General features: G+C 50.9%; 3 protein-coding genes across 4 annotated transcripts in view; 1 reads left to right on the forward strand and 2 right to left on the reverse strand.

Annotated features, from left to right (window-relative positions):
- Nucleotides 1–1,704: 1,704 nt before the first annotated feature.
- Tmie (transmembrane inner ear) lies at nt 1,705–7,743 on the forward strand. The gene is made up of 4 exons (XM_028787047.1): nt 1,705–1,758; nt 3,836–3,953; nt 7,005–7,154; nt 7,646–7,743. Exons 1-4 carry the CDS (start codon nt 1,705–1,707, stop codon nt 7,741–7,743), a joined length of 420 nt encoding a protein of 139 aa, XP_028642880.1.
- A 2,148-nt stretch (nt 7,744–9,891) lies between these two features.
- Prss50 (serine protease 50) lies at nt 9,892–16,084 on the reverse strand. Its single transcript, XM_028787051.1, is given in 5 exon segments — nt 9,892–10,128; nt 10,484–10,650; nt 11,682–11,965; nt 12,818–12,980; nt 15,634–16,084. Coding segments are annotated over 5 exon segments (1,302 nt in total).
- A 1,429-nt stretch (nt 16,085–17,513) lies between these two features.
- Nucleotides 17,514–24,112, reverse strand: part of LOC114638570 (serine protease 46) — an 11,143-nt gene continuing 4,544 nt past the window's right edge. The window contains exons 2-5 of one of the 2 annotated variants that reach the window (XM_028787124.1): nt 23,484–23,661; nt 23,008–23,279; nt 21,806–21,969; nt 17,514–18,037 (exon numbers count right to left, since the gene is read on the reverse strand). In XM_028787124.1, the coding sequence (XP_028642957.1) occupies nt 17,783–18,037; nt 21,806–21,969; nt 23,008–23,279; nt 23,484–23,661 (869 nt within the window). In that variant the 3' untranslated portion in view covers nt 17,514–17,782. The remainder of the gene's footprint in view (nt 18,038–21,805; nt 21,970–23,007; nt 23,280–23,483; nt 23,662–24,112) is intronic. The other variant, XM_028787125.1, reaches the window with a different exon arrangement.

Raw genomic sequence — 24,112 nt, forward strand, 5'->3', positions numbered from 1 at the left:
TAGGTATTTCCAAGCTCCCACTCTCCTCTAAGACCACAGCCCCTCCCCGGGTCTCCACAGCCACTCAGAAACTCCATCCCTGGGTAGTCAATGTTCCCACAGTGTTAGGTCCACAGTGCAGTGTAGACCAACTTCAAGGCCCAGGCTATACTGCAGGCTATTCAACAGGACAGAAAATGATCCTCCAGGGATAGCTGACCTTGTCCTGGGGAGCAGAAGCTCCTTCCACAACATCAACATATGGCCAGCTCAAACTATACTATCCCTGGTTCTCCATATCCTCCCCTCCTTCTGCTTTGGTGTCCAGGGTGACCAGAGCTGCCTCTGGGCAGGAAGCCAACCCAGAAAGTCCAGGATATCCCTCAGTGCCTGTCACCATGGCAACATGCCCGCTCTGCCCCCTCCCAAGTCCAGTACCATTTTTTCCCCAAACTCAGAACGTCAGAATGGGAAGGGCCTCCTAGATCAGTCGATTTGAGCCCCTCCCCCGTCCCAAGTGGAGAAACTGAGGCCCAAGGGAGAAGGGACGGGGGGTGACGGTGGGGGTATGTGTTGGTAAAGGACCTACCCCTAAACCTTTCCCTTCCTACCTCCCTGCTCTCCCTGCCTCAGTGTCCTTGGGGTGGAGTGGGAGGCCTAAAAGTCTGATAGCCTAGGCGGGGTGCCACCCACACCTACCCTCATCCCAGCAGTGATGGCGCAGGTGGCGTCTCGGGAACCTGACACCCAAGATGAATAAATGATGCGGACTCAACCGCCCGCAGCCAGAACTCTCCGCTGCCGTCACCGCCTGCCGGTGGCCAGGGGCAGTCACCTGGTAGCTCTGTGCATTAGCCCCCTCGGCTCTCAGGACCTGCACGGGAGCGCGCGGCAAACGGGAGAACATGGCCGGGAGGCAGCGTAGCTCGGGTCGGCTCTGGGCGCTGGGCGGCGCCGCGCTGGGGGCTTGCCTGGCGGGTGTCGCCACGCAGCTGGTAGAGGTGAGGCATCGCATCACGGAGGGCTCGGGGTGCTGGCACTGTCGAGGCAGGGGCCGGCGGGTACGGGGGAGCTGACTCTATCCCTTCATCTTGCTTGATGAGTGACATGGCCCCTCGCCCTTCACGCTTAGAGTCACTGGTCTGACGGTGGAGCACAGCCTCTGACTTCAGGGACAAAAGGAGTTTGTGTCCATGTGTAGGAGGAGGGATACAGCTTTGCCATCCGGTCTTTGTTTTCCTAGAGGATGAGGAGAGGGGACTTTCAGCTCTTAGTTTTCTTGACTTCTAGTCTCATTGAGGATATTCGGACCCTGAATTTAGGGTATGCTGGGGGAATTGACCTTTCTCTACCCATGTCTCCCTACTTTAGGCCATACCTGGGGACTGGAAGATCCAGCTAGGTCCTAGTGATGGCTGGAACTGTGGAAGGCTTTTGAGCACACATGTCGTGAACAATTCCTCTTTGGAAGAGAATAATGAGAAAAGGTCACAAAATGGGTGGGCTGAGAAGGTTCAGCCCAGAGAGGAGGTGAAGAAGATGGGTGGGTGGAGAAAGCTATCCAGGAGCCTGGCTGGGGCCACCTGCAGCCTTTCTAATAGGAGGTAGCAGAACAGACTTAGAAGTTAGGAGTTGTAGGCAAAAGGGCAGGAGGAGCTGGAGGAAAAGGGCAGGAGGACCGAGAAGAGGCCTGGGAGGCAGTTGCTAAGGGATAGACAGGGCAGGATGGAAGACAGAACCAGTCACACTCAGGGTTCTGAGGGGCAGAGCTTTGAACAGGTGAGTTGGAGGACAACACCCAGTGATACAGATATCTGTACCCCTGTGTAGTGTGTCCCTTCTGCAACTGACCAGTGGTGTGGAAGAGGCTCTTTGAGTCAGATGTCAGTCCCTGTAAGGGAAGCCAGGCTGGCTTGGGCCCCATGGGGCATGCTAGGGCCTCTCATTAACTGCCCTGCACAGATACCGAGCTGTCCTCAGGGCAAAGGCTGCGGCAACAGGCAAGTCAGTTCAGAGGCAAGGAGTCTCCTCGCTCCTAGGCGTTCATCTTCTCCCAGCTCAGCAGAGGAAATCACATTTGGAGGCCATCTGCCCACAGCTCATGCAAGGCCTTTCTTCTAAGGAAGCATGGGAAATATGGGCAGGGCCGGCATCCATGTCTCTTCTTGGCCCAACCGTACAGGGTACCTCTCCACCTGGCTGTGCCTCTAAAGGAGGCAGGACCTCCAAGTTTCAGAATTTCTACCTTTATGGGGCCTACGTTAAGATGCCTGGTTGTTGCTCGTTACCCTCTGCCCAAGAGCCTGATCAGGATCTCCCAGTCAATCAGTTAGGCCAAAACACCAGCCAGGCCTGTGAAATGGGGAACAGCCACTGCCAAGCCCCCAACTCTGATGCTGCAGTCAGGAACCAAACAACATACACATTGTTCCAACCACACATACTAGGCCCTCTGCCCCTACATGCCCGTCTGTCTGACCACACAGGCCATGTATCCACATACTTCTCTGCCCTCACAGGGGTTTCCCAATCCACCAAGAGGTAATGCTGATTTAGTTGTACACTATTGTCAATTTTGCCATCAGATTGCAGAGTCCCCAGAAACAGCTGGCACTATCCTACTCCAATGACAGGGAGAGAAACTGAGGTCCAGAGTAAAGAAGGGAGTCCCCACCCTAGTCCCTCTTAGTGAGCAGAAAAGAGCTTAGAAGTCACATACCAGTCTATGGCTCAGTGACTCCGGGTTGCCTAGCATAGGTCACCCTCCCCGTGGGTGGCAGCTGTTAGCTGAGGAAGTACTGGGCTCTTGAAAGGTGACTATGTATGTTTATGGACCACAGTGGGGGTTGGGAACAAGAGAAAGGTTGAGAAACAGGTGGCTTTTCTTTCTCAGCCATAAGGAACGCTTCAAGCCTGCCCTTACTGATTTAGGAGATGTCATATTGCACAAATGCCTGATCTCACCCCTTTCCTTGTCCCTGAGTCAACCTTACTGACAGAGACAGGATCATATCTCTTTCTAGTAAAAACTAGCCTCTCCCATATTCTATCAGGCACAGTCACATTCCCGTAGACACCCAGGACAAAGTCATGTGACCTCAAAACACCCAGGAGTGTTTGCCTAGCACACACAAAACCCCAGGTTCAATCCCCAGCACAGCATCTATAAAAACAAACACACCCATGGCACAGCCATAGCTCTAAAACATCCAGATCAGTGACATGCTCCCCTTACTTTCTAGAAACACAAGGCGGGATGCTGTCTTATAATACTCTGTGGCCAGGTCCCCTTAGACCTGAGGTTTCACTGTGCCTCCTAAAAGCCCACAGAACCTGTGTCCCTTATAGTTGCACTTACATCATTTAGTCACCTGGTGGCGCTACATTACTATTTTTCTAGGCCTAGCCTGGCAGGCCTAGGTGGCATGGTGATGAGTGAGTGGGACAGGAACCACTGTGTAGACACCTGCACGAGGAGAGCCTTACCCATGTAGCCCAGCAGTAGAGCTCTGCTGGGACTCGAGAGCAAGACCAGTCTACCAGCCCACGAAACAGGCCTTGCCTTGACTCCAGCCTTGGTCCTGAGACCCCAACAGAGCTGGCTAGGACAGGCTGTCCATATTTGCTTCTTTGAGCCTTGTTTTCCCAAGCATCAACCCTTTGAGTCCAAGTCTCTGGTGCCAGGGTCTGGGACTCTGATCACTGCTTTTATTCTGAATCTTGGACTTTTTGAGGTCTACGGTGTTGGTTGTCTGAAACCTTTCGGGGATTCTAAAATGTGTGGGTTGAGTCCTTGCTGACCCCATCCGGTCTGCTGGCCTGTGCCTGGCTCACTCCTTTCTCTCTTGACCCACAGCCCAGCACGGCCCCGCCCAAGCCCAAGCCACCCCCACTGACCAAGGAGACTGTGGTGTTCTGGGACATGCGCCTGTGGCACGTGGTGGGCATCTTTTCACTCTTCGTGTTGTCCATCAGTGAGTAGCTGTACCCTACCCACTCCCCCCCCCAACCACAGGAGAAACACAGCCCTTCTAGCATCCCTGGCTCCTTCTGTACTCCTTGGGTTCAGAGCAGCAATTCCGGGCAGTCCAAATAGGCTAGGCACACACAAGAGGCCCACCGTGGACTCTGGCACCTCCTCACTCACACAAAGTCCCTGTGGAGGGCTGACGGGCCAGCGGTGACCCGAAGATTTCTGCTGGACCCAGGGAAGTAGCCACATGGCAATTACGTTAATTATAGGGGACTCCGACTGAATTCAGGACATGTCATCTTTCCTATGGCTGGCTTCCTGATGCTTTTCTTGCAGTTTGGCCAATTCAGAGAGCCCACACCCAGGGGCCCCAGCGAGGCCAACCTCCACCAGAGGCTCCCCAGACGCTGAGCAGATGCAACTTCCAAACCCTGAGCCCTACCTCTTCAAGCGCCATTTTCCAGAAATGATTCATACCTGCTTTTCAAAGCAGGAGTCCGTTCCTCTCCTCCAGTCTGGACTCTTTCTTACTGATGCAATGGGTTTAGCATGGACCCCTCATCTCCCACTGTGGAGTTGGTTGAGGGTGTGTGTGGTGACAACAAGCTGAATGAAAAACAGGCTAGGTGGGAGAGAATACCAGGGCACAAAGCAAGGGCAAAAAGGGGGAAGCAGAGAGAGAAGAAACCCACCCCACTTACAATAGCCTATAGAGGGGTATATGGCTTCTGTTCAGTATGAACAGAAGCTAGGAGGAAGCTGGCTTCTATGCCAGGTCTCAGATAAAACCCCTGGGACATCACCAAAATGTACCCAAAATGGAGGCTAAAGTGACATTTGAGTTCTGGTGGCAGCTCACTCAAGGGATGGCCTAGAGTGCTGGATGGCCACAGAGAATCCATCCAGATGTGAGGGGCTCTCAAGACATCTGATTTGTACAGGCTCCTCCTGGCACCCAAAGTGTCCTCTGGCGAAGATACCCCCTCCTCCCAGATCTGAGGAACTAGCTGGTTGTATTCTCAGTTAAGACCTAGAGAGGAAGCAGCTCAGTGATGGCCCCAGAAAAAAGTGTGCCTGCAGCCAGAGCCACGGTATCCTGATGGAGACTACCCTTGTTATCAAGAGGAACAACTGCCTCAAGGAGCCCCAGAGCAGTGAATGTCTCTGGGATATCCCCTAATCCCCAGGGTCATAGCTAGGAACCCAAGGTCTCTCCTAGGCCCTGCTCTCAGAGAATGGTGGAGGGGCCTGGGGCCACACCAGACATTTGCAGAGTCAAATAAAGAGGCCCATAGAAGTCATCTGTAGAGCATTCCTCCTCCTCTAACTTCATTTCCAAGAGTGGGAAAGGGCAGGAACGAAAGGTCCTTGTGCATCAGGTCAGCATGGTTACCTTCCATAGCATTGCTTCTGGGGGTGATGATGGGAAGCTATCTTCTCTGCTTCCCAGACTGCTTGGACTCAGGCAGGTATGAGTGGAGTATTGCTTCCCCCCCCAACAAATTCCCTCAGGGATGGGGACTAGGGCTCAATAAAGTACCCCCGGGGGTCTTCAGGATTCTCAGCTCTGTCCTGGGCCTCAGAACTTGACCCCAAATCTTTATTCATTTTCTTTGAAGAGAAGCAAGCGGTCAGGCATAGATGAGCAGACAGTATATGATCCTTGTTTTTGGCTGCCAACAGCTGCCTGATTGGCTTCTTTTGAGCTTTGGGCTCCCAGGCAGGACCTGGTACCAGCTACATGGAGCCTTAGCAGGCAGGGTCCTCAGGGTGCTGTCGGGATGACTAACAAAGATGACCCCAAGCCAGTAGGATTGGAGCATGAGAAAAACCTTGAGTCTAAAGCATCTTGGTAAGACCAAAGCAGAGCACTCTAGGTAATAAAAGACCATTGTCAGCTCAGGTAACCCCAGAGAGCTGTACACTGGGGCCATAGTGTAGCCAGCCTCTTCCTACCCCTGAACATATTCCTGGATACTGATGGCTCCCAAAGGAACCCAATCCAGTTCCCAGCAGTGGAGGCTTTTGGACAATCTCTCCCATCCGTCTGTCCATCTGTCCATCCATCCATTCATTCCATCCCATTGCTTCTCCCATTCTAAAGTCTGGGTGAGACAAATGGGAGCAAAATATTTGGCTCAAAGTACACAGCTTTGACTGAATAAGATGACTCTAGACTACCTAGGTCTGATCCATTTCCTCAAAATAGACCTGGCTTGTCATGCCTGGGCCCTTCTGCACCTCAGTAGCCTGCCAGGAAGTTCTGTCTGGTCATATTATTTATAATAGGAACCAGCCCCACCCACTCCCTAGGGGCTGGGGCCACAGTGGTCAGATTGTGGGAGCCTTAGAAAAATAAACTCTGCCCAGCCAGCCAGGTCCTGGCAGCCCTGCCCTACCCATCACTAGACAGGCCAGCTCCATGTTCTGCCCAGTTGATGTGGCATAGCTGCCTTTAACCAGAAAAACATCCCTGGGCTAACTCCCTCAGAAGTAAATGCCTGGGACAGGGTCTGGGCGGTCTCACCAGTTTCTTCCTCAGCCAGGATCCAGGCTTGTCCTCAGGGAAGCTGAAGAGGATGCAGTCACACCTTTGGATGTTTAAGGCACCTCTGTTTGTGATAAGGAGGCTGGAGAAGGAAATCTGGGGTGTCTTACGAGCACCCAGAGAGGCCTAGGTCAAAAGTACTAGGTTGTCTTGACAGGAGCCATGCCTAAGACCTTCACTTTACCCTGCTCTAGTACCCAGTGTAATCAGAGGCTATCAGACCAAGACTGGCTATAGAATTTGTGGGCTACTACAATGAAAATCCTAGGTTTCATGTCCAAGTTGCTAAGAATTTGACAGTAAAGCATTACACTAAGCATAGGCCTCACTAAGCATAGGTGTGCATCTGTGTAAAGTCAGATTTCGCCCGGGAGATCACCTTAGGCTTTTGCAGAAGTCTCATGTGAGACATACTTAAGCAGACGGAGTCAGGACTAGCATTTGGGTACCGCTCAACCTGGCTGAGACCTCACCCCAGCCAAACCTGCTCTGATATCCATACAGTCATCACATTGTGCTGTGTCTTCAACTGCCGTGTACCACGGACGCGAAAGGAGATCGAGGCTCGGTACCTACAGCGAAAGGCGGCCAAGATGTATACAGACAAGCTGGAGACCGTGCCTCCCCTTAATGAGCTCACAGAAATCCCTGGAGGTAAGTAGATTCCAGTCCAATTGCAGCCTGCCCTGGATCCTGCAGCCAGCCACTTCTTCAGTCCCACTATTTCGACTGAACCTGTCTCTTTTCTCTCGCTGCAGCTGGTTCAGAGAAGGGACTGGGCACTATCCCAGGAGAGCAGCGTGCAGAAACTGGTCAGAGTCAGGCAACTAAAACAAGGAGCCTGTTTTCTAGCAGAAAAATTGCGGGGGGGGGGGGGGCGGGGAGGCGATTCAGTCTGTAAGGTCTTTGGCATACCAGCACAAGGACCAGACTTGGGTGCTCCAACATCCACATTAAAGGTAGACAGCTATAGAAGACACCCAACATCAACCTCTGGTCTCTACACCCATGCCCACGCATGTTTGCACTCATAGGCATGTATATACACACATCCCAAATAAAAAAGATCTGAGGAGAAAGGGCAGGAGAGGAGATGTTCTGTGGCCTTTTCCTGTCTCACCACTGTGTCTTGCCCCTCCCCTCAGAGGACAAGAAGAAAAAGAAGAAGGACAGTGTGGACACTGTGGCTATCAAGGTAGAAGAGGATGAGAAGAATGAGGCGAAGAAGAAAGGAGAGAAGTGAGGGCGGCATCCTGGAGGCAGCAGCTGGGGCTGGCAGGCCCTGAAGCACAAGTTCAGGCTGGGATCCAGGCATCAGGCCTCCATGTTCATACATGGACTTCAGAGGCTGTGGTCCAAGGGGAAGCCAAGGCCATGGCCGTTACCTCATGGCCCAAAAGATGCAGGGACAAGACTTCACTAGTGTCCATCCTGGACTCTGTTCCCTTCACAGCATCAGTCTGGGCACTTCTCATGGGCCACTGTCCCTCCATAGATATAGAGTGGCCTCAAACTCCTCTCCCCGTCCAGACAAGCTTCTGTCCCACCCTTTGTGCCAGGGGCAGAAGTGGCTATAGGCTATAAAGGAGTCAGGGATTGGTCATTTAGGATGGCAGGAGTGAACAGGTTGTTCAAAAACACAGAGGGCTGGAGGGGGACTTGTGACATGATTCTCTGACGTAGCTAGATAGCCGCCACAAATAGCAAGGAAATTGCCTCAAGTTTGGCAGTAATCTGTCCCTGGCTGCTAGGGTAGACCCATTATCAGGAGAGTTCCTGACCTGGCAGATGCCAAGCTCTGAAAACAAGGTATCAGTGTGACAGAGTTGAGACCACTGAGGGGCTGGCAGGAGGCCCAGGGTGGAAGGGCTTCTGACCCAGGGGTAGGGTCTAAAACACAGGGGACTGAGGAGAGTGGGCTGAGTGAGACAGCCTGGGTCTCCTCATGGGGATCAGGAAATACTTAAGGCGCAGGGCATGGGCCACGGACTATTACGGCTGCCTTTTCTATGGCCAGGACTCTATTGGATCATGGCAGCAGTCAGCCATCTGCCTGCTGAACACAGTGGTATGCGGGTCCTCTTCTGCCATCTCCCTTACTTAAAAAAAAAAAAAGCATCTCTGCCAAGAAGACAATTGAAATGCCATTGAGGGACTGGCTCTAGAGAGGAGAGATGTATGCGGCGCTTCCAGCATCAAAATGAGGAGCCCTGAGCAGAGCTGGAGTCTGAGACGCTGGGAAGACTTTCCAGGTGGAAAGCCTGCTAGAAAGGTATCCGGAGGAAATCTGTAAATAAAGCTGGGTGCCTTCTCAGTCCCAGACGTTACGGAACTCCATCCTGAGGTGAACTTCCACCCCAGTCCCATTCTTTGCCAGACCCTTGAGGATTCCTGCAGCAGTGACACATTATAATAGGTGCCTCAGACAAGCCTGACATTCCCTGACCCCTGTTCCAGACTAAGGAAAAAAACCCAGTGGCTGAAGAGCAGTTATAGCCACCACCCTCTCACACATACACCTGCCCGCACCAAGTGGACAGGGGGAGAAACTGAGGAGCTAAGCTCTCCTCCACTCTACCCCATGCTCTCACCAGGCCTCTGACAGTTTGAACCTGGTGCTGGGATTCACAGGAATCCTCCCTCCTCACCCTACAAGGAGAAGCATGCCAGGATGGCATGAGGAAGGAGTATTGAGAGGGCAGAGGGATCACAGAAGGCCCTATCATGGAAGCAGAGTACCCTGACGAGGTAGATGCAGTTGGCTGACCTCTACCTCCAGGGTCCAGTCCATGGGGCTTGTCCCAAGACACACCAGAACCGCCCTGGGTAGCAAGGCAGTAGAAATCTAGAGGGGCTGAGGCCACTCGAGCTCACTCAGGGCAGCAGCTGGGCAGCCTGTGGGAAGTGTGTCTGCTTTACTGGGTTGTTTATGTACCTCCACCTCCAGGCTGGAGGCAGGACTGGCTGGTCATAGTACTCTGTGGACCTTTGGGAACAATATTCTGGAGAGTTCCAGGTACTAGCCAGAAGGCAGTCAAGACCAGGGAGTTCAATCCCTACTCAAGTCTCACAGAAGGAGCATGTCACTCTTCGTCTAGAGGTCTGGGAGGGAGATCCAGCAGCCCCAGCTTCAGCCTGGGTAGCCCATCCTAATCTTTCCGCTGCCCCTTCACACTTTCTGCAGGAGCCACCCCAACCGCAAACCTTCAGAGGCTCCACACTCTTCAGTGTAAGTGCCCATCCCATTGCGTTTTTCTGCTTCCCACTAGAGCAGGCTCAGAAAGGAGACACGGCAAAAAGAAGTGTTTAATCTCTTCAAGTCCCCGCTGGCTGAGCACCACACCCACAGCAGCACTCAGGAGGAGGGGAGGGAAGGAGAGATGTGTCAATGTCACAGAGTGTCCAGAAGGATGAGGAGCAGAAGGAAAGCCAGGAGCAAGGTCCTGGGTGGGGCCGGAAGGGCCAGGGACTCCCCACTGAGGTGGTCCCAGATCCACGGCTGGTAGTAGGAGACCTGCAGAAATATGAGCGGGGCCTCGCTCTTCTTGCAGCCTGGGCCCCAGCTCATCATTCCCACCAGGTACCATGTGCCACCTGAAGAGCAGACCAGGGGCTCACCAGTTATCTCCTGCAAGGAGGGAGGAAGTTAAGAAGGTCAGGGAGGTGAAGTCTGAGGGGGGCACGACCCTCCTCAGGGATCCCACCCAGGATGCTCCCCCACCAGGTTGTTTCCATATCCCCTCCAGTATGAACAAAGCTGACAGTTCCTCCCCATAGGACACTCCTGTCATCAATCACACACCCAACTCCCTCCCAGGCTCATCCCCATCCTATCCAGCACACCCCCTTTCTGGTCCCCACATCCAGCCCTCACCTCTCCCTCTATCCTCTCCCACCCTACCCTCCCCTCTCCACAGCCCTCAGCTCTGCCTCCTACACCCCTCCACCCCTCGGGATAAGTGAGCAAGGGCAGCGGTCCTTACGTAGCAGAACTTTTCCCTGTTGTTGTCTGAGGCACAGATCATCTGAGGGTTGATGATCCGAACCAGATTGGGGATCCTGGAGAACTTGTGGTAGAAGTGCTCACATGTCTTGCTGTTCAGGATGGAGACTTCCTTCTCCTGGAGGGATTGGAACTGGGGCCATATGCCTGTGGGACAGGTTCCCAGTCAGGTTTAGCCACTGGCTGTGGCCCACAGACACCAGCTCTGTCTCCTTTGCATAGCGGCCACAGAGAGGTCTCCATATCTGGACAATTTTCCCCTCTGGCCAGCAGGTCCCAAGAATGCCCCATGGAGGTTCTAGAACATAGTTCACACCTACCGGCCTCTTGCCTCTGCTGGTCCTCTTCCAAGAGCCTGCCAGGACTCTCAGGGCCAAAGCCTTTTTTTTTTTTTTTTCCATCCCTGGAGCCTTTTTCTCACTAAGTTTCCCCAGACCCACCCCACAGCCCTACCCTCACCACCCCCCCCATGCCACTCCTACAATAGTGCTATCTTCCATCCCACCCAAAATGTGCCTGAACTCCTGGACAGGAAACTTCTGATCACTCCCAGATAGGTTGTTTAGGGGGTTAAATCGGATCCCTAAGGATACAGAGAAAGGCATATGTCTTGCGCATTGACTCCATAAAGGCAGTGGATAGTCCCAGAACCCATCAGAAAAACAATCCCTTGGCTGGGCATGAGAGAATGGACCTATCTTGAGAGCCTTGCTCCCACAAAGGGATCAAGGGGCCCTGCGGGAAAAGGAGGGTATGAGTGGACCTTGTGAGACTCAGCTTTTCAGACACAAACTGCATCTATTCTGGGAAGCATCTTGCAGATCTGAGAATCCACTCTCTTGACCTCCCTACCTGCTGAGGCCCTACAGTTCTGTGTGAGTGACAAGCTATCCTTCTGAGATCTCCCCACTCTCAAGAAAGTTCTGTTTACATAAGCTGTTGTGATCCTGAGACTTCGATGGTTCCCAGGCCTAGATGACCATACTATGCTCACTGACAAGACCTCCAAGGGGCAGGAGACTTGAGAGATGAGAAGCCAAGAAAAAAGTTCCTGGATCAGTCAGATCCTTGAAAAAGGCACTCCAGAAATGTTCATCCATGGGGGGCACCCCAGCCACACCCAAGTCCTCTCTTCCCTCCATGCACCTTAGGGATGGGAGGTGGGGGCTTGGACTCACCATTAGCCTTGGGATATCCCCAGCCTGTCACAGTGCAGAGAGAACTGTCCTCCACCACATACTCCAAGCCAGGCAGGCAGATAGGCCACACATATTTGCTGTACTTGAGCCCCCACTTGAGCTTGATGAGGCCAATGTCATGGGCCCGGCCAACCCAAGACCAGTACCGCCTGGAATGGTAGTCACTGTTTATGATGATCTGATGTACCGGCACATCTGAGCTGCTTCCTGTTGTCTGATTAATCCACGGGCTCCCCACCCTCACTGTATAGTTACCACGCCCCCTATGGGAATAGAATGGGAGTATATTTCATCAGCTCTAGGCTCCCACCTCAGCCCTCAATCCCCCCTCCATACCCCTGTGGCCCTTTAAGGAAATTCAGGCAGGCCATCTCCTGCTTCAAGCCCCCCCTCCCCCGAGACTATTCCTTATGATAGAGCCCTGCACACACAGTGCGGTCCTCTTCGTTGTGTGGAGGAGAAAGCCGGAGATTCAGAGAAATGCCATGGCCTGCTTAGGGATGTATGTGTAGGAAGTGGTCTTGCGATATGGTCTCTGTTTCCTCAGATCAGAATCTGAGTTTTTCTCCTACATTTCACCTCGGTCAGTAACGGAGTCCCTAGTAATGCCATGGCCTGAGTCTCACGCCACCATCCATGGGAACATGCTTTCACTGGTCAGCCCTCTTGGGAAACACAGATGCTGCTCTCAGGAACTCCCAGGCCCCAGAACACTGGCACACCCACCTCTTTGTCTCTACACAATGCATGCCTATCTTCTTGTCTCTGACCCCCTGAGAGGTTCTAAGTAGGGGCCTCTCTCAGAAGAGAAGAGAGGGTAATTTGAATGAAAGATCTAGGGCCTTCTGAGCCTCTGTTCTTAACCTACTGAGTGACTGCACCAGACTGAAGGGGAAGGGAAAGGCAAAGGTGAGTACATCCCAAAGGCTGAGCCCCAGGAAGGAATCCGTGAGACTCCACTCTCCCTTGCTCAGGGTAAGGGTGAGGCTGGGCCTGGCTCTGCGGGCTCGGCTCCACAGAGGACGCAAGTGCTACTTGATGGGTCACCTGGGAGAGTGACTGTGACTCAGGCATTCCAAATGTCTTTCCACCCACCCACCTGAGCCCCAACTCACTGGCTCAAGCAATGGGCCACGGTCAGCACCCACTGGGAAGCGATAAGGATGCCAGCACAGACGTGCGAGCCGTTGACCTGCACACTGACCATCCACGGCCACCGCCGAGTCATGGCTTCTGGGTCCCTGAGAGTAGGGTCTGGCTCGTGGGAGGAGCCGCAGACTAAAGAGGAAAAAAGAGAGTTTGACAAAGGATGAGCTCCTCCAGCTCTTTTGGCTCTGTCCGCCTTCCCGCCTTCCCTCACCCTCTCCAGCCTTTCTAGTTTCTCCAGCCACTCATCTGTAGCTACTCAACCTTTTCTACCTTCTGCTATGAAATGAGGGCATCCGCCTACCCACCTATGGGCATCCCCGGCTTCAGAAGAGCTGCAGCACTCTCCAGATGCCTACTTCCTCGTTCCTACAGCTTGGGCCCCAGAGCACTCTAATAACAAGCTTCAGCCAGACCCTTCACAAATGCGCCTGTGTATTTCTATCTGGTGGCAGACCGCTCCTCCTATTTGACCTAATGTGGACTCTGGCCCTCTGGGAATCCCCTCTTGTGATTCATGGAGATAAAGATAGATGACCCAACAGTAAAACAGGCTGTATGAGGGAGCAGGCACATCTCAAAGAGGAAATGTAGCAAAAGACATGGAAGCAAGCCTGGCCGCCTTGGGACTTGGGATATCCCGCCTTAAACCGTATCACACACCTGTCTGTCAAAAGCTTAGTATTAGTGATATGAAATGCTGGTGAGAATTCTAGGTCATGATGTACCCTCCTGCAGATGGGGGTGCCAGCTGCTGAGGGCACTACGAAAAAAGTTGTGAAAACTCAAGAAGGGGGCCAGCCGGATCTACAGAGTGAGTTCCAGGGCAGCCAGCCCTATACAGAGAAACCCTGTTTTGGGGAGGTGGTGGGAGGAGATCACTAGCTGCTTTTTCCAAGTATAAGCATAGGAGTTGGGGTCCCAGCATGCACTTGGTGGCTCATAACCATCCATAGCTCCAATCTGGGGGATATGGTGTCCTCTTCTGGCTTCCAGAGGTACCAGACACATAGGTAGCACATACATGCATACAGGCAAAGCACTATATGCATAAAAACAAAATAAAGGATTGAAGATAATCATATCTAGCTGCCCAGTTATTTCCACTTACGCATGTTCTAAACAAATCAGTGGATTGTGAAACCAAGTAAATGGGCCATGGCTAGTGTGTGTGTGTGTGTGTGTATGTGTGTGTGTGTGTGTATGTGTGTGTGTGTGTGTGTTCATTTGTAGTGCTGGGATGGGATTCAGGGCCTGGTGTTATTCACATGTTACACTTTATCTCTGTCATCCCTGTGTGGATGGGTGGACACATGCTCCTTTGTGCATGTGGAGGCCAGAGGAGGATTTCCAGTATCCTCGTTGCTCTGTCAGTCTCTTGATTCAGCGTCTCTCACTGAACCAGAAACTAGATTGGCAGCTTCCTCAGCAGGGTGCTGGGGTCCCAGCAATCTCCTGTTCCTGCTTCCCATTCCCCTCAAAGTGCTGGGGTTACTGGAGCATGGGACCACACCCACTCAACTTTAAATAGGCCCTGGGGTTTTAACTCAGGCCCTCCCGTTTGCATGGTAAGAGCTGTCTTCATCACGAAATGATTCTCTCCCCAGCCCACCACAGAAGTTTTAAACGGTGCTCAGCTCAGAGACTATCAGCACACATCACACACAGTACCTCGATGTACCCTGCTAGACTCTGTGTGTGTGTGTGTGTGTGTGTGTGGCTTTTCGAGACAGGGTTTCTCTGTGTAGCCCTAGCTGTCCTGGAACTCATTCTGTAGATCAGGCTGGCCTCGAATTCAGAAATCTGCCTGCCTCTGCCTCCCAAGTGCTGGGATTAAAGGCGTGCACCACCACTGCCCGGCACCCCTGCTAGACTTTTTGAAGCAGTTAAAGTGGCTGCACTGAATCCTAGGATAATAACTATCTCTTATGTGAGTCTTAACCACAGACCATTGTTTATGTGAAAGCATACTGATGTACTGGTTAGGTTTAATTGCCAACTTGACACAGCATAGATTCATCTGAAGGAAAAACCTTCACTGATAATTGTCTGAATGAGATTGGCCTGTGGGTAATTCTTTGGGGGAGGGGGGATGCTTGTCTAGATTATTAATTGATGCTGGATGGTACAGCCCTGTGGAGTGGCACCATCCCTAAGCAGGAGGTGGGCCTGGGATATATAAGAAAATTAGCTAAGCATGATCCCATGAGTGAGTGTGCCAGCAAGCAGCCTTCCTCCATAGTTTCTGCTTCGGGTTCTTGCCCTGGCTTTCTTCAGTGATGGACTGTGACCTAGAAGTGTAAGCAAAATAAAGTCCCCACCCCCAAGTGGCTTTATCACACCATCAGCGAGGAAATTAAAACACCAGGTGTGCTCTGAAGACCCCACAGGAAGTCTCACACGGGCCTATTGGAGTTACGCTGTGGGCTCTGAGATGGGAACCTGAGAAAAGGGCAAGCCAGGTCAAAGGAGGGCCTGCAGCTGCCAGAGAGTCATTTGGCCAGCTCTGGGCACCGGGACACCACCTCCCACTCACCACATTCCCTGGGCTAGCTTTGACTTTCCTCAGCTTGCCCCCTGTTTACCTCACCATGATGGAAGGCCTGTGAGCAAAGGACCCTGAAGGCAGGCCCAAGGCCTGGCCCAACCTTGATGCTCAACAAACACTTGTACAGGGGCGTTCCCTTCTATCTACTCTGCCTTTGGGTCCCTGATCCTCGACCCTTTAACCTTAGGGATCAAAAAATCCGTAAGAACTTTCTGACCTCTCATGCCCAGTACTCACATGGGAGGTTGCTGGGTTTCGTTTTAGGAGCGGACTTAGTAGTGCCCTCTGTTTCCGGTGGAGTCGTGGTCTCTGAATCCTGTGGAGTCGTGGTCTCTGAAGTCTGGATCTGCCGAGGAAGGCGAAGCCTGCCTGAGGGACAGATGCCTCTGGAGGCACAGGAGACTCCGGGGCCGGTTGAGCCTGTGGTGGCCAGCGTCTCCGAGGATTCTCCTGTGGCCAAGCAGCCTGTGGAAGGTCACGAGCGAGTCAGAGGCGGCCACGGGTGGGCGTGCCGGGGAGGGCGCTGGGGACGGATGCGCTCACCTGCCGGCCGCCGAGGCAGGAGCAGCAGCAGCATCAGCAACAGCAGGAGAAGGGCGCGGGCGCGGGTGCGGGTGCGGGAGGCCCCAGGCACACGGGGACCCTGAGGGCCCTGCCCACGGACCCCTGCCCCGCACCAGGGCTCCATTGCGCAGCTAGGTTCCTCCACAATGGCGCCCTCTATCGGGCGCCTCATGGCGCTCTGGTGCCCAGCCTGCGTGGCGCCCCCTGGATGCCATTCACTGGGGTGCTCCCGCCAAAGGCGCGCAAGTAGTGCTTGGCTTGGCTTTCCTCAGATTTGTGGGCCCTTTCTCTGGGTCCCTTTGCCTCACCTCAGCTAATTTCTAAGTTTCCGTGTTATCTCCATCAGCAGCGAGAGGAAGGCCAATCCCGATGCGTCAGTACCCCTACTCCCCTTTCCCAGCATCCATACCTTCCCCTTGAATACCAACAGCGCAGGCCATTGAAGCAAAGTAATGTGTTCATTAGGATCTCACTATGTAGCCCAGGCTGGTCTCGAACTCACGGCAATTCTGTCTTGGCCTCCCAAGTGCTGGGATGACAGGAATGAGCCATTAAACTTGACTTCAATGATGATTTTTAAAGGCTGCAACATCTGAAGCAATGTGTTATCTAGCTCCCCATACGAAGACTAGGGGGCCATAAGGGAGAAGTGATGGTATCCATTGGTCAATAGTGAGAGCTGATGGTCACTGTGTTTGGGCTTCTGAAGAACATGTTAGTGGTTCAGCAACATAGTTAATACATTTAAAAAGTAATGTACACCACTCCTGGAAGCCTTGGTGCAAGGATATTGGAAAATTTTAACCTAATAGACAAAGTGACATTCTCACCCTAGGTTCTTGGGAGAAACACCTGAGCAGACAGTTTAGTGTTCCTATCCCGGGGAAAAAAGGCAAACACTGTTGCCACATTTCTACCTTCCGATCGATGGGGGTCACTGAAGGGCACTAGGAGCCTAGAATGCAGTCACTTCACAATCTCCAAGCAGGGACCTACCCCTGCTAGAGACAGAGGAGGACTGGCGTGGATCTGGAGACCACTCAGGGGAAAGTTAGGGGTTGGCAGAAACAGGAAGGCATCAGAACACAGCTGGTAGAGTCAAGTCTCTCATCTGACCTTGGGGAGTCTCCTAGAAAGAAGTTAATTCTTACAGGAGGGCCCTCGGACAGGTAATTGTCAGAGACATGGGGAAGGGGCCTTGGGAATATGGGAGCTGCTGAACTGCTAGGTCCACAGAGCAGGGACTTTAAGTCCCAGTGAGAAGCAGAGAAAGCTACGGGCTGGAGAGACGGGCCAGTGGTTAAGAGTGTGAACCACTCTTTGAGAAGACCTGAGTTTGAGTCCCAGTAGCCACACCTGGTGGCCCATGACCAGTTGCAGCTCCAGCTCCAGGAGAAATCTGGCCTCCAGGGGCACCCACACTCATGTACACATGCGCACACATAAATGCATTTTCTTTTTAAAGAGGAAATTATAAGTGAAACAAGGGAACAACCTCCAGGATCACACTAGGCACCTATGACAGACGTGGAGTAAGAGGATCAGAGAAGGCTCAGCTTGAGAAACAGCCAAGTTTTATGAGGGAGGTGTTCTAAAGGACTTTTGGTCAAAGTCAAAAACATGATAACTTTAGATGGCTCAAAAGGTTCAAGAGCATCTTCATTGAACAACTGGGGAACAAAACCCACAGTGGGTCAAGGACCCTTCCCCGAAGTCCCTCTGTCCTGAAGTCCTGTTCAGCCTCCGGTGTCCACGTCTTCTGAGGACGGAGCAGAGAGGAGGGAGAAGTAGCCTCTGGGAGTGGCTGTTGTAGAAACACAGCTCACAGGAGCCACAGGGAGCCCAAGGATACCAGCAGAATGTAGCCAGTGAGGATGAATGGGCTCAGGAAGGAAGGGACGGCCATGCTGGCAAACTTCAATTCACCAATCTGTCTCTTGATCCACTGGGTGAAGTGGGAGGTGCTGGTGTAGATGCTTGGGAATTGGCGACGGCCACAGCCAAAGTTCCAGCTCACCACGCCCATCTGGACCCAGGTCTTGTTCATCTTGCAAACGAGGGAGCTCCCGGAGGTGTCCTGCAGTGGGAGAGGACAGGAGGCTTTAAGTAGCAGCAGTATTTGCTAGATTAGGTCTTTGTTGTCCTCAAGGATGAGACCTAAGAATGAACCTATTCTGTGACACGGAAATTCTGTACTGAGGTCCTGGCTTGGGAACCCCACTGGCCTCTTCATTGGTCTGCTAGTTCTCTGACCACTGAGCCATCCTGAAGCTCTGGTGGGTCTCTAAAGTACAAATGTTGATCTTCCCACAGTCTTGCTTTCAGAGGGAGATCTTAGAAGTTTTGACCATCTTCTCTGTTTGTGTGCACAGACAGGCATATCCAGAAGAATAACATTTCAGGTATCAGACACCGAAAGGTAGCAGTAGGTTCCTTACTATTTAAACAAAATTCTTTTTATGGACTTCTTGCTGCCCAGTGATAGAGCAGTCACCTAGGATGCATGAGATCCTGAGTTCTATCTCTAGCATAAGAAAAAGGGGGGTAGGGGGAGCCTGGAACATTTAAAACTTTTATGAACCAGGAAAGAGTTATATGTATATTTGTCACTGGATGTTAGGCTCAAAATACTTGGAAAAGGGATTAGTAAGGATAATTCAAGTATTTGAAAGCAAAGAAATCCTTAACTTGTGGAATGAAGCTGGGGGAAGGGAGAATGGGGGGTGGAGATACAATTACCCTGTGGTTTGAATGACAATGGAGAAGAGAACCTATACCTAGAGAAAAACCCCCTCTTCCAGAACCTTAAGGGCTTACAACTTCTATTTTGTGGATTTAAACTCTGGTTGTGTCGAATGATTTTTAAGAAACGCAAATTATTTAAACTTAATTTAAAAAGGGATAGAGGGCCAGTGAGGTAAAGGGGCATCCAAGCCTGACACCTGAGTTCAGTCCGTGGGACCTGCATGGTGGAGGTAGAGAACCAGCTCTCACAAGCTGCTCTCTGTGCACAGATAGCATCCATGCACACCCCGTGTGCCCCAACACACACATAAATAAATGTAATTAAAAACTTTAGTGTTGAAGACTGATGGGAAATCTGATTAATCCAATAGCTATGTGTAAAACAACTTAAAATAGTGACTAAGAACAATCCCTCAGTAGAAAACATGTCTATGTCCTCATGGTACTTCAACCCAACCTTCAAAGAAGAGGTAATTTCTGTTACTTCAAATGTTCCAAAACATCTACAAATTATTTCCCAAGTGAAGCAGGTATAGTTCTCATGGTAAAACTTAACATAGGGAGTGACTTCTCTAAACACATTTTTAAAATTAATTAATTAATTTTATGTGCGTGAGTGTTTCGTTTGCATGTATGTCTGTGCAGTACGTATGTGCCTGGTGTCCCCAGAGGTCATAAGAGGGTGCCAGATCCCTTAGAACTGGAGTTATGGATGGTTATCAGCCACCAGTGGGAGCTGGGAATCAAACTGGGTCCTCTGCAAGAACAAGTGTGTTGAGATTTGATCTTTCGATAGGTATTGTAAAGATACCTACTGGTGATACATACTGGCCCCCAAGGCCTGGTTGCTCCCAGGAATGAGAGAATCAGACTGTACAATGTGACCTTGCTCCCTAGTTTAAAACTATTGGTCAAATAAAGATGCTGACAGCCAATAGCTGGGCAGAAAAGACTTTGATGGGGTTAGGTGGGGTTAGGGGTTTCAGGGCTTTGAGTCTGAGGAGACCACAAAGAAGGAGAGGAAGGTGGAGAGAGGAGAAAGATGCCACGAGGTAAGAGTCTTAAAATCATGTCCACAAGGGTTGGCCCAATGAAGTTAAGAGCAGCCCAGATAGAATATAGTAAGTAATTCCTCGGGGTTAGAGATAGTGAAGCAGAGTCCAAGAGCATAGAGGGAAGTTATCGGCTCAGCTTTAGTGCTGATGAAGGCTTATAAATATAAAGGTTGTTTGTCTTTTATCTGGAAACTGAATGATCAAAGGAAGGGCAGAAGCCACTGACAGAGATGAAATCTATTCGACAACACAACTGCTGAGCCAACTCTAAGCATCTTAAAGTGGATCCTGGCCTCACTGGAGGCTTGTTTTGTTTTGTTTTTTGTTTTTGTTTTTTGTTTTTTTTTAAAAGGGCTATGTGGGTTATTCTACACAATTTCTTGTTCCCTGAGGCCAGGCTCCTCTGGACCTGACTCTACCCTAGAGCCATGCAGTGTTTGTTGGATGTAAATAAATTAAACCCAACTAGCTGCTTTTCTAGAATGTAAGGGAATCTAGACAGTGTTATCTTAGGGTATATTAGCGGCTAAGTTAAAGACAGAACCTACATTGTCACACCACTTAGACTTGTGAGCAAACTTCCCATAGTCCTTTGGTGTGTCAGTGACGCACATGCATTTGTTTCTTTTCTCAGACATTCTTTCAGGTATTAAAACTACGTTAAAACTTACATACTTTTGAGCATATAAACCTTTGGTCCAAGAGATACTTATAATTTTACTTGTAAACAAAGTATGCTTCCATATAAAGAACTTGTAAACTTATCTTCTAAAGGAGATCTGTTCTTTCAATTCAGAGAGTCGGACTTAAGAGAAAAATTAAAACATGTTCTCAAGGAAACATGAGTCTGGGGACTGGGGGATGGCTCAGAAGTTAAGAGCAATTGTTGCTCTTGCAGAGGACCCAGATTCAGTTCCCAGTGCCCACAACCATCTGTAACACCACTTCCAGGGGATCGAGTGCACTCTTCTGGGTTTCACAAGCACCAGTCATGCACACAGTACACAGACATATATACAGGCAAAACACCTATATACATAAAATATTTTAAGTAAGAAAATGAAAGATGCATCTCAAAAACATTAGTGACTAGGAGAAGCAGTGGCTGAAGCTTATAGGATATAATAACTATGTCTGTAAAGCTGTCTGCCAGGGCCTGACCCAGATCTGCAGGCAGGCGGCTAATACTCAGGAACACTAAAATGGCTACAGAACTGGACAAGGTAGTGTAAGACTTTAATCCCACTATGCTAGCATGCAGAGGCAGGTGGATCTGTGAGTTCAAGGCAAGTCCATCTGGTCTAAATGGTGAGTTCCAGGCCTGCCAGGACCTGCTAGTGAGACCCTCTCTAAATAACAAAAATAAAAAATAAAGAACTCTACATGGGCAGGAGCAAAAAAAAAAAAAAAAAATTCACCCCTGTAATGGTTTGCATGAGAATGGCCCCCATAAGTTTATGTTTGAATACTTCCTTCGGAAGGATTGGAGGTATGGGCTTGTTGGAGGAAGTGTTACTGTTACAGGGGTAGGCACTGAGGATCCAAACGCCTCCAGCCATCTCTAGAGTGTTCTCTGGTTCCTGTTTGTGATTCCAGATGTAAGTGCTCAGCAGCTGCTCCAGAGACAGGTCTGCCTGAGTACTGCTATGTTCCCTGTTGTGATGGTGATAGACTGTCGTCTTTCTAGAACCATAAACCCCAAATAAACTCTTCTATAAGTTGCTCTGGTCATGGTGTTTTAACATAGTCATAGATAACTAGCTAATACAACTCCTTCCCTCCCCTACCCCTCATACTGGGAGCTTGGACTTTTGTACTTGGTCTCTGACGGCCACATGCAAAGGAAAGTTAAGCCAAGAACTGAGGATGCTGTGGGCATTAAACCCCAGCACGTGGAAGGCAGAGGCAGGCGATCTCTGTGGGTTTGCAACAAGCCTGGTCTACATAGTGAATTCCAGGATAGCCAGGGCTATGCAGAGAGACCTTGCCTCAGTATGACACCCCCCCAATGCTGCCTGCCCCCACCCCATCTACAAAGTCCACACCTGACAAGTGTCCAGACCCCATTCTGAGCTTGTGCACAGCATGTCGTCCCCAATAAACTTCTTCTGGTTCTTCAGCAGGAGGAACTGGTATCGATGATTGCAGATTTCATTGTTCACAATCCTGACAGCCAAGCCCTGGACACTATAGGGAGTCTTTGGAACTGCTATGGAGAGAAAGACCTAGTCATGACTTCAACTTTGGAACCTGTTTCCAACTCAGAGTCATATGCATTTGTGCATGAGGTCATGTCCTGAGATGTTCATTCATAAAAACTGCCTGACTTTCAAAATTGTTCTCACTCACTGAGAAAATTAAGACAAGAACCAAGAATGACACATGGCTTTAATCCTAGCACATGGAAGGCAGAGGGCAGGTGGATCTCTGTGAGTTTGAGGCCGGCCTGGTCTAGATAGTGAGTTCCAGGATAGCTAAGGCTATATAGAGAGACCTTGTCTCAAAAACACACAACAAACCACCACCAACAACAAACTAAACTAAAACAAGTGAAGCAAAAGTCTCCCAGAGTGTTGGGGTGAAAGCCAAGTATCAAGTGTGAACCAGGAGATATTTTCCCAACAATTCTGGGTCTGTGAGAATAAGCGTTGGTTCACTGCTCCTGGGAAAGGCAGCAAGACCCTAGACGGCTAGCTATGGCACCTACCGCCTGCTGAAAGTTTGCTAGGACTTCAAGTAACACCAACAGAGCTGAATCTCTGAGGATTCTGGGTACATACTGACTAGAGAGGTCACCTCCATGCCTCATCATATCCGCCAAGGCAGATGCCCTATGAGCAGTCAAAGATTTAATTTCCAACTATGCTGCAGGCTAAGGACGTAGTGTAGGATCTGCTCTAAGTTGGCTTTGAGGGTTGATAAGATGATTTAGCAAGTACACCTGATGAACTGGGCTTGATTCCCCAGGACCCGTGGGGTAGGAAGAGAGAACCAACTCCTTGAAAGTTGTCCACTGACAGACTGTGTATATTAGCACTGGTACACACACACACACACACACACACACACACACACACACACACACACATTTTAACTTTGGAAGCTAAGGTCCTCACAGGCCACTTGAACGCTGAGGATATCTTTGGGCTCAGGAAACACTTGCAGGTGACTGAGTGAATGAAGGAGTGAGTGAGTGACCCCATGACCGTGTCCTGCAGAGACAGGTGTCTTAAGACCTCTGTTCTACTGCACTCACCTTTGGCCTTTTCCAATCCCCACCCAATGACCCAGCACATGGTGCCAATTCTTGGTTTGAAATTCTTCTCGGGGAGACAGATTGGCTGGATGAGAGGGGACCAGGTGACAGGATACTTGAGCTTCAGGATGGCGATGTCGTGAGACATGTGGTTGATGAAGTTCTCGTGAATCACAATGCTAGTGACCAGGAGCTCTGGGGAGCTGTTGTCTGGGAGGGTCTGGACTCCCACCTTCACAGTGTAGTTAGCCGGGTTCTTGGATCTGCAGGCCCAGAGAAGAGGCAGATCACTAGCAGTAAAGCCATGAGCGACTAGAGAGATAAGGTTCTGAGTGATAGGACAACTCAGGTAATGTCCTCCACTCCCATATCCCCAGATTCACCAAGAACCATCCCCATCCACCCACTCCCCTGCCAAGGCCTGAAAGCCAAGTCCCCAGATGAGGGTGCCCCCACCCCAAGCTGACCTTTGTAAGCAGTGTGCTGCGGTGAGGATCCAGTGGTGGTGGATGAGGGAGCCGCTGCAGACGTACATCCCCAGGAAGAGGATGCTTACCTGCCATGGCCACTTGCCCACCTCCACCACCTTCCCGTTTACCACCTTGCAGGATATGTTGGTCTGACCACAGGACCAGAACCAGGGTCCTGAGGAGAGAGTGGATGGAGAGAGGGATGCAAAGTGTAGCCCTCGCCCCACAGGCCATGGCAGACTGTCAAAGCATCTTCCAGCCGTGTCTCAAGTAGTCACTGCCATTTGCACAAGTCTGGAGGGACTGAAGCTACCACCTCAAAACTGGCAACCACAGACAGACCCAGAATCAGCTGGAGGCCCCAGTTATAAAGAAAGTCCCTTAAACAGTGGAGTCTAGACAACTGTCTGACACTTGTTATGGTTATGAGCAAACACCCCAGGACTCATTCTTGCCCATGGTTTGTACAGATGACCAGAAAAAGAGGAGAAGATCACCAGAGGGGTGAGATCATCAACTCAGAGCAAGTGTTGGGGCCTCATGCCCAGGATTCCTGTTGGTTGTATCTAAAAATACATGGACAATATTCTTTCTCTCTCTCTCTTTCTTTCTTTCTTTCTTTCTTT

Source organism: Grammomys surdaster, unplaced genomic scaffold (assembly GCF_004785775.1).
Source record: "Grammomys surdaster isolate TR1022 unplaced genomic scaffold, NIH_TR_1.0 125606, whole genome shotgun sequence".
Lineage (NCBI taxonomy): Eukaryota > Metazoa > Chordata > Mammalia > Rodentia > Muridae > Grammomys > Grammomys surdaster.

Bases quoted from the DNA above. Each gene is read 5' to 3' on its own strand.
- Tmie (XM_028787047.1), top strand. From the start codon at position 1,705: ATGGAAGACAGAACCAGTCACACTCAGGGTTCTGAGGGGCAGAGCTTT. The intron at 3,954-7,004 runs GTGAGTAGCTGT...ATATCCATACAG, and splicing joins ACTCTTCGTGTTGTCCATCA to TCATCACATTGTGCTGTGTC. The intron at 7,155-7,645 runs GTAAGTAGATTC...CCCTCCCCTCAG, and splicing joins GCTCACAGAAATCCCTGGAG to AGGACAAGAAGAAAAAGAAG.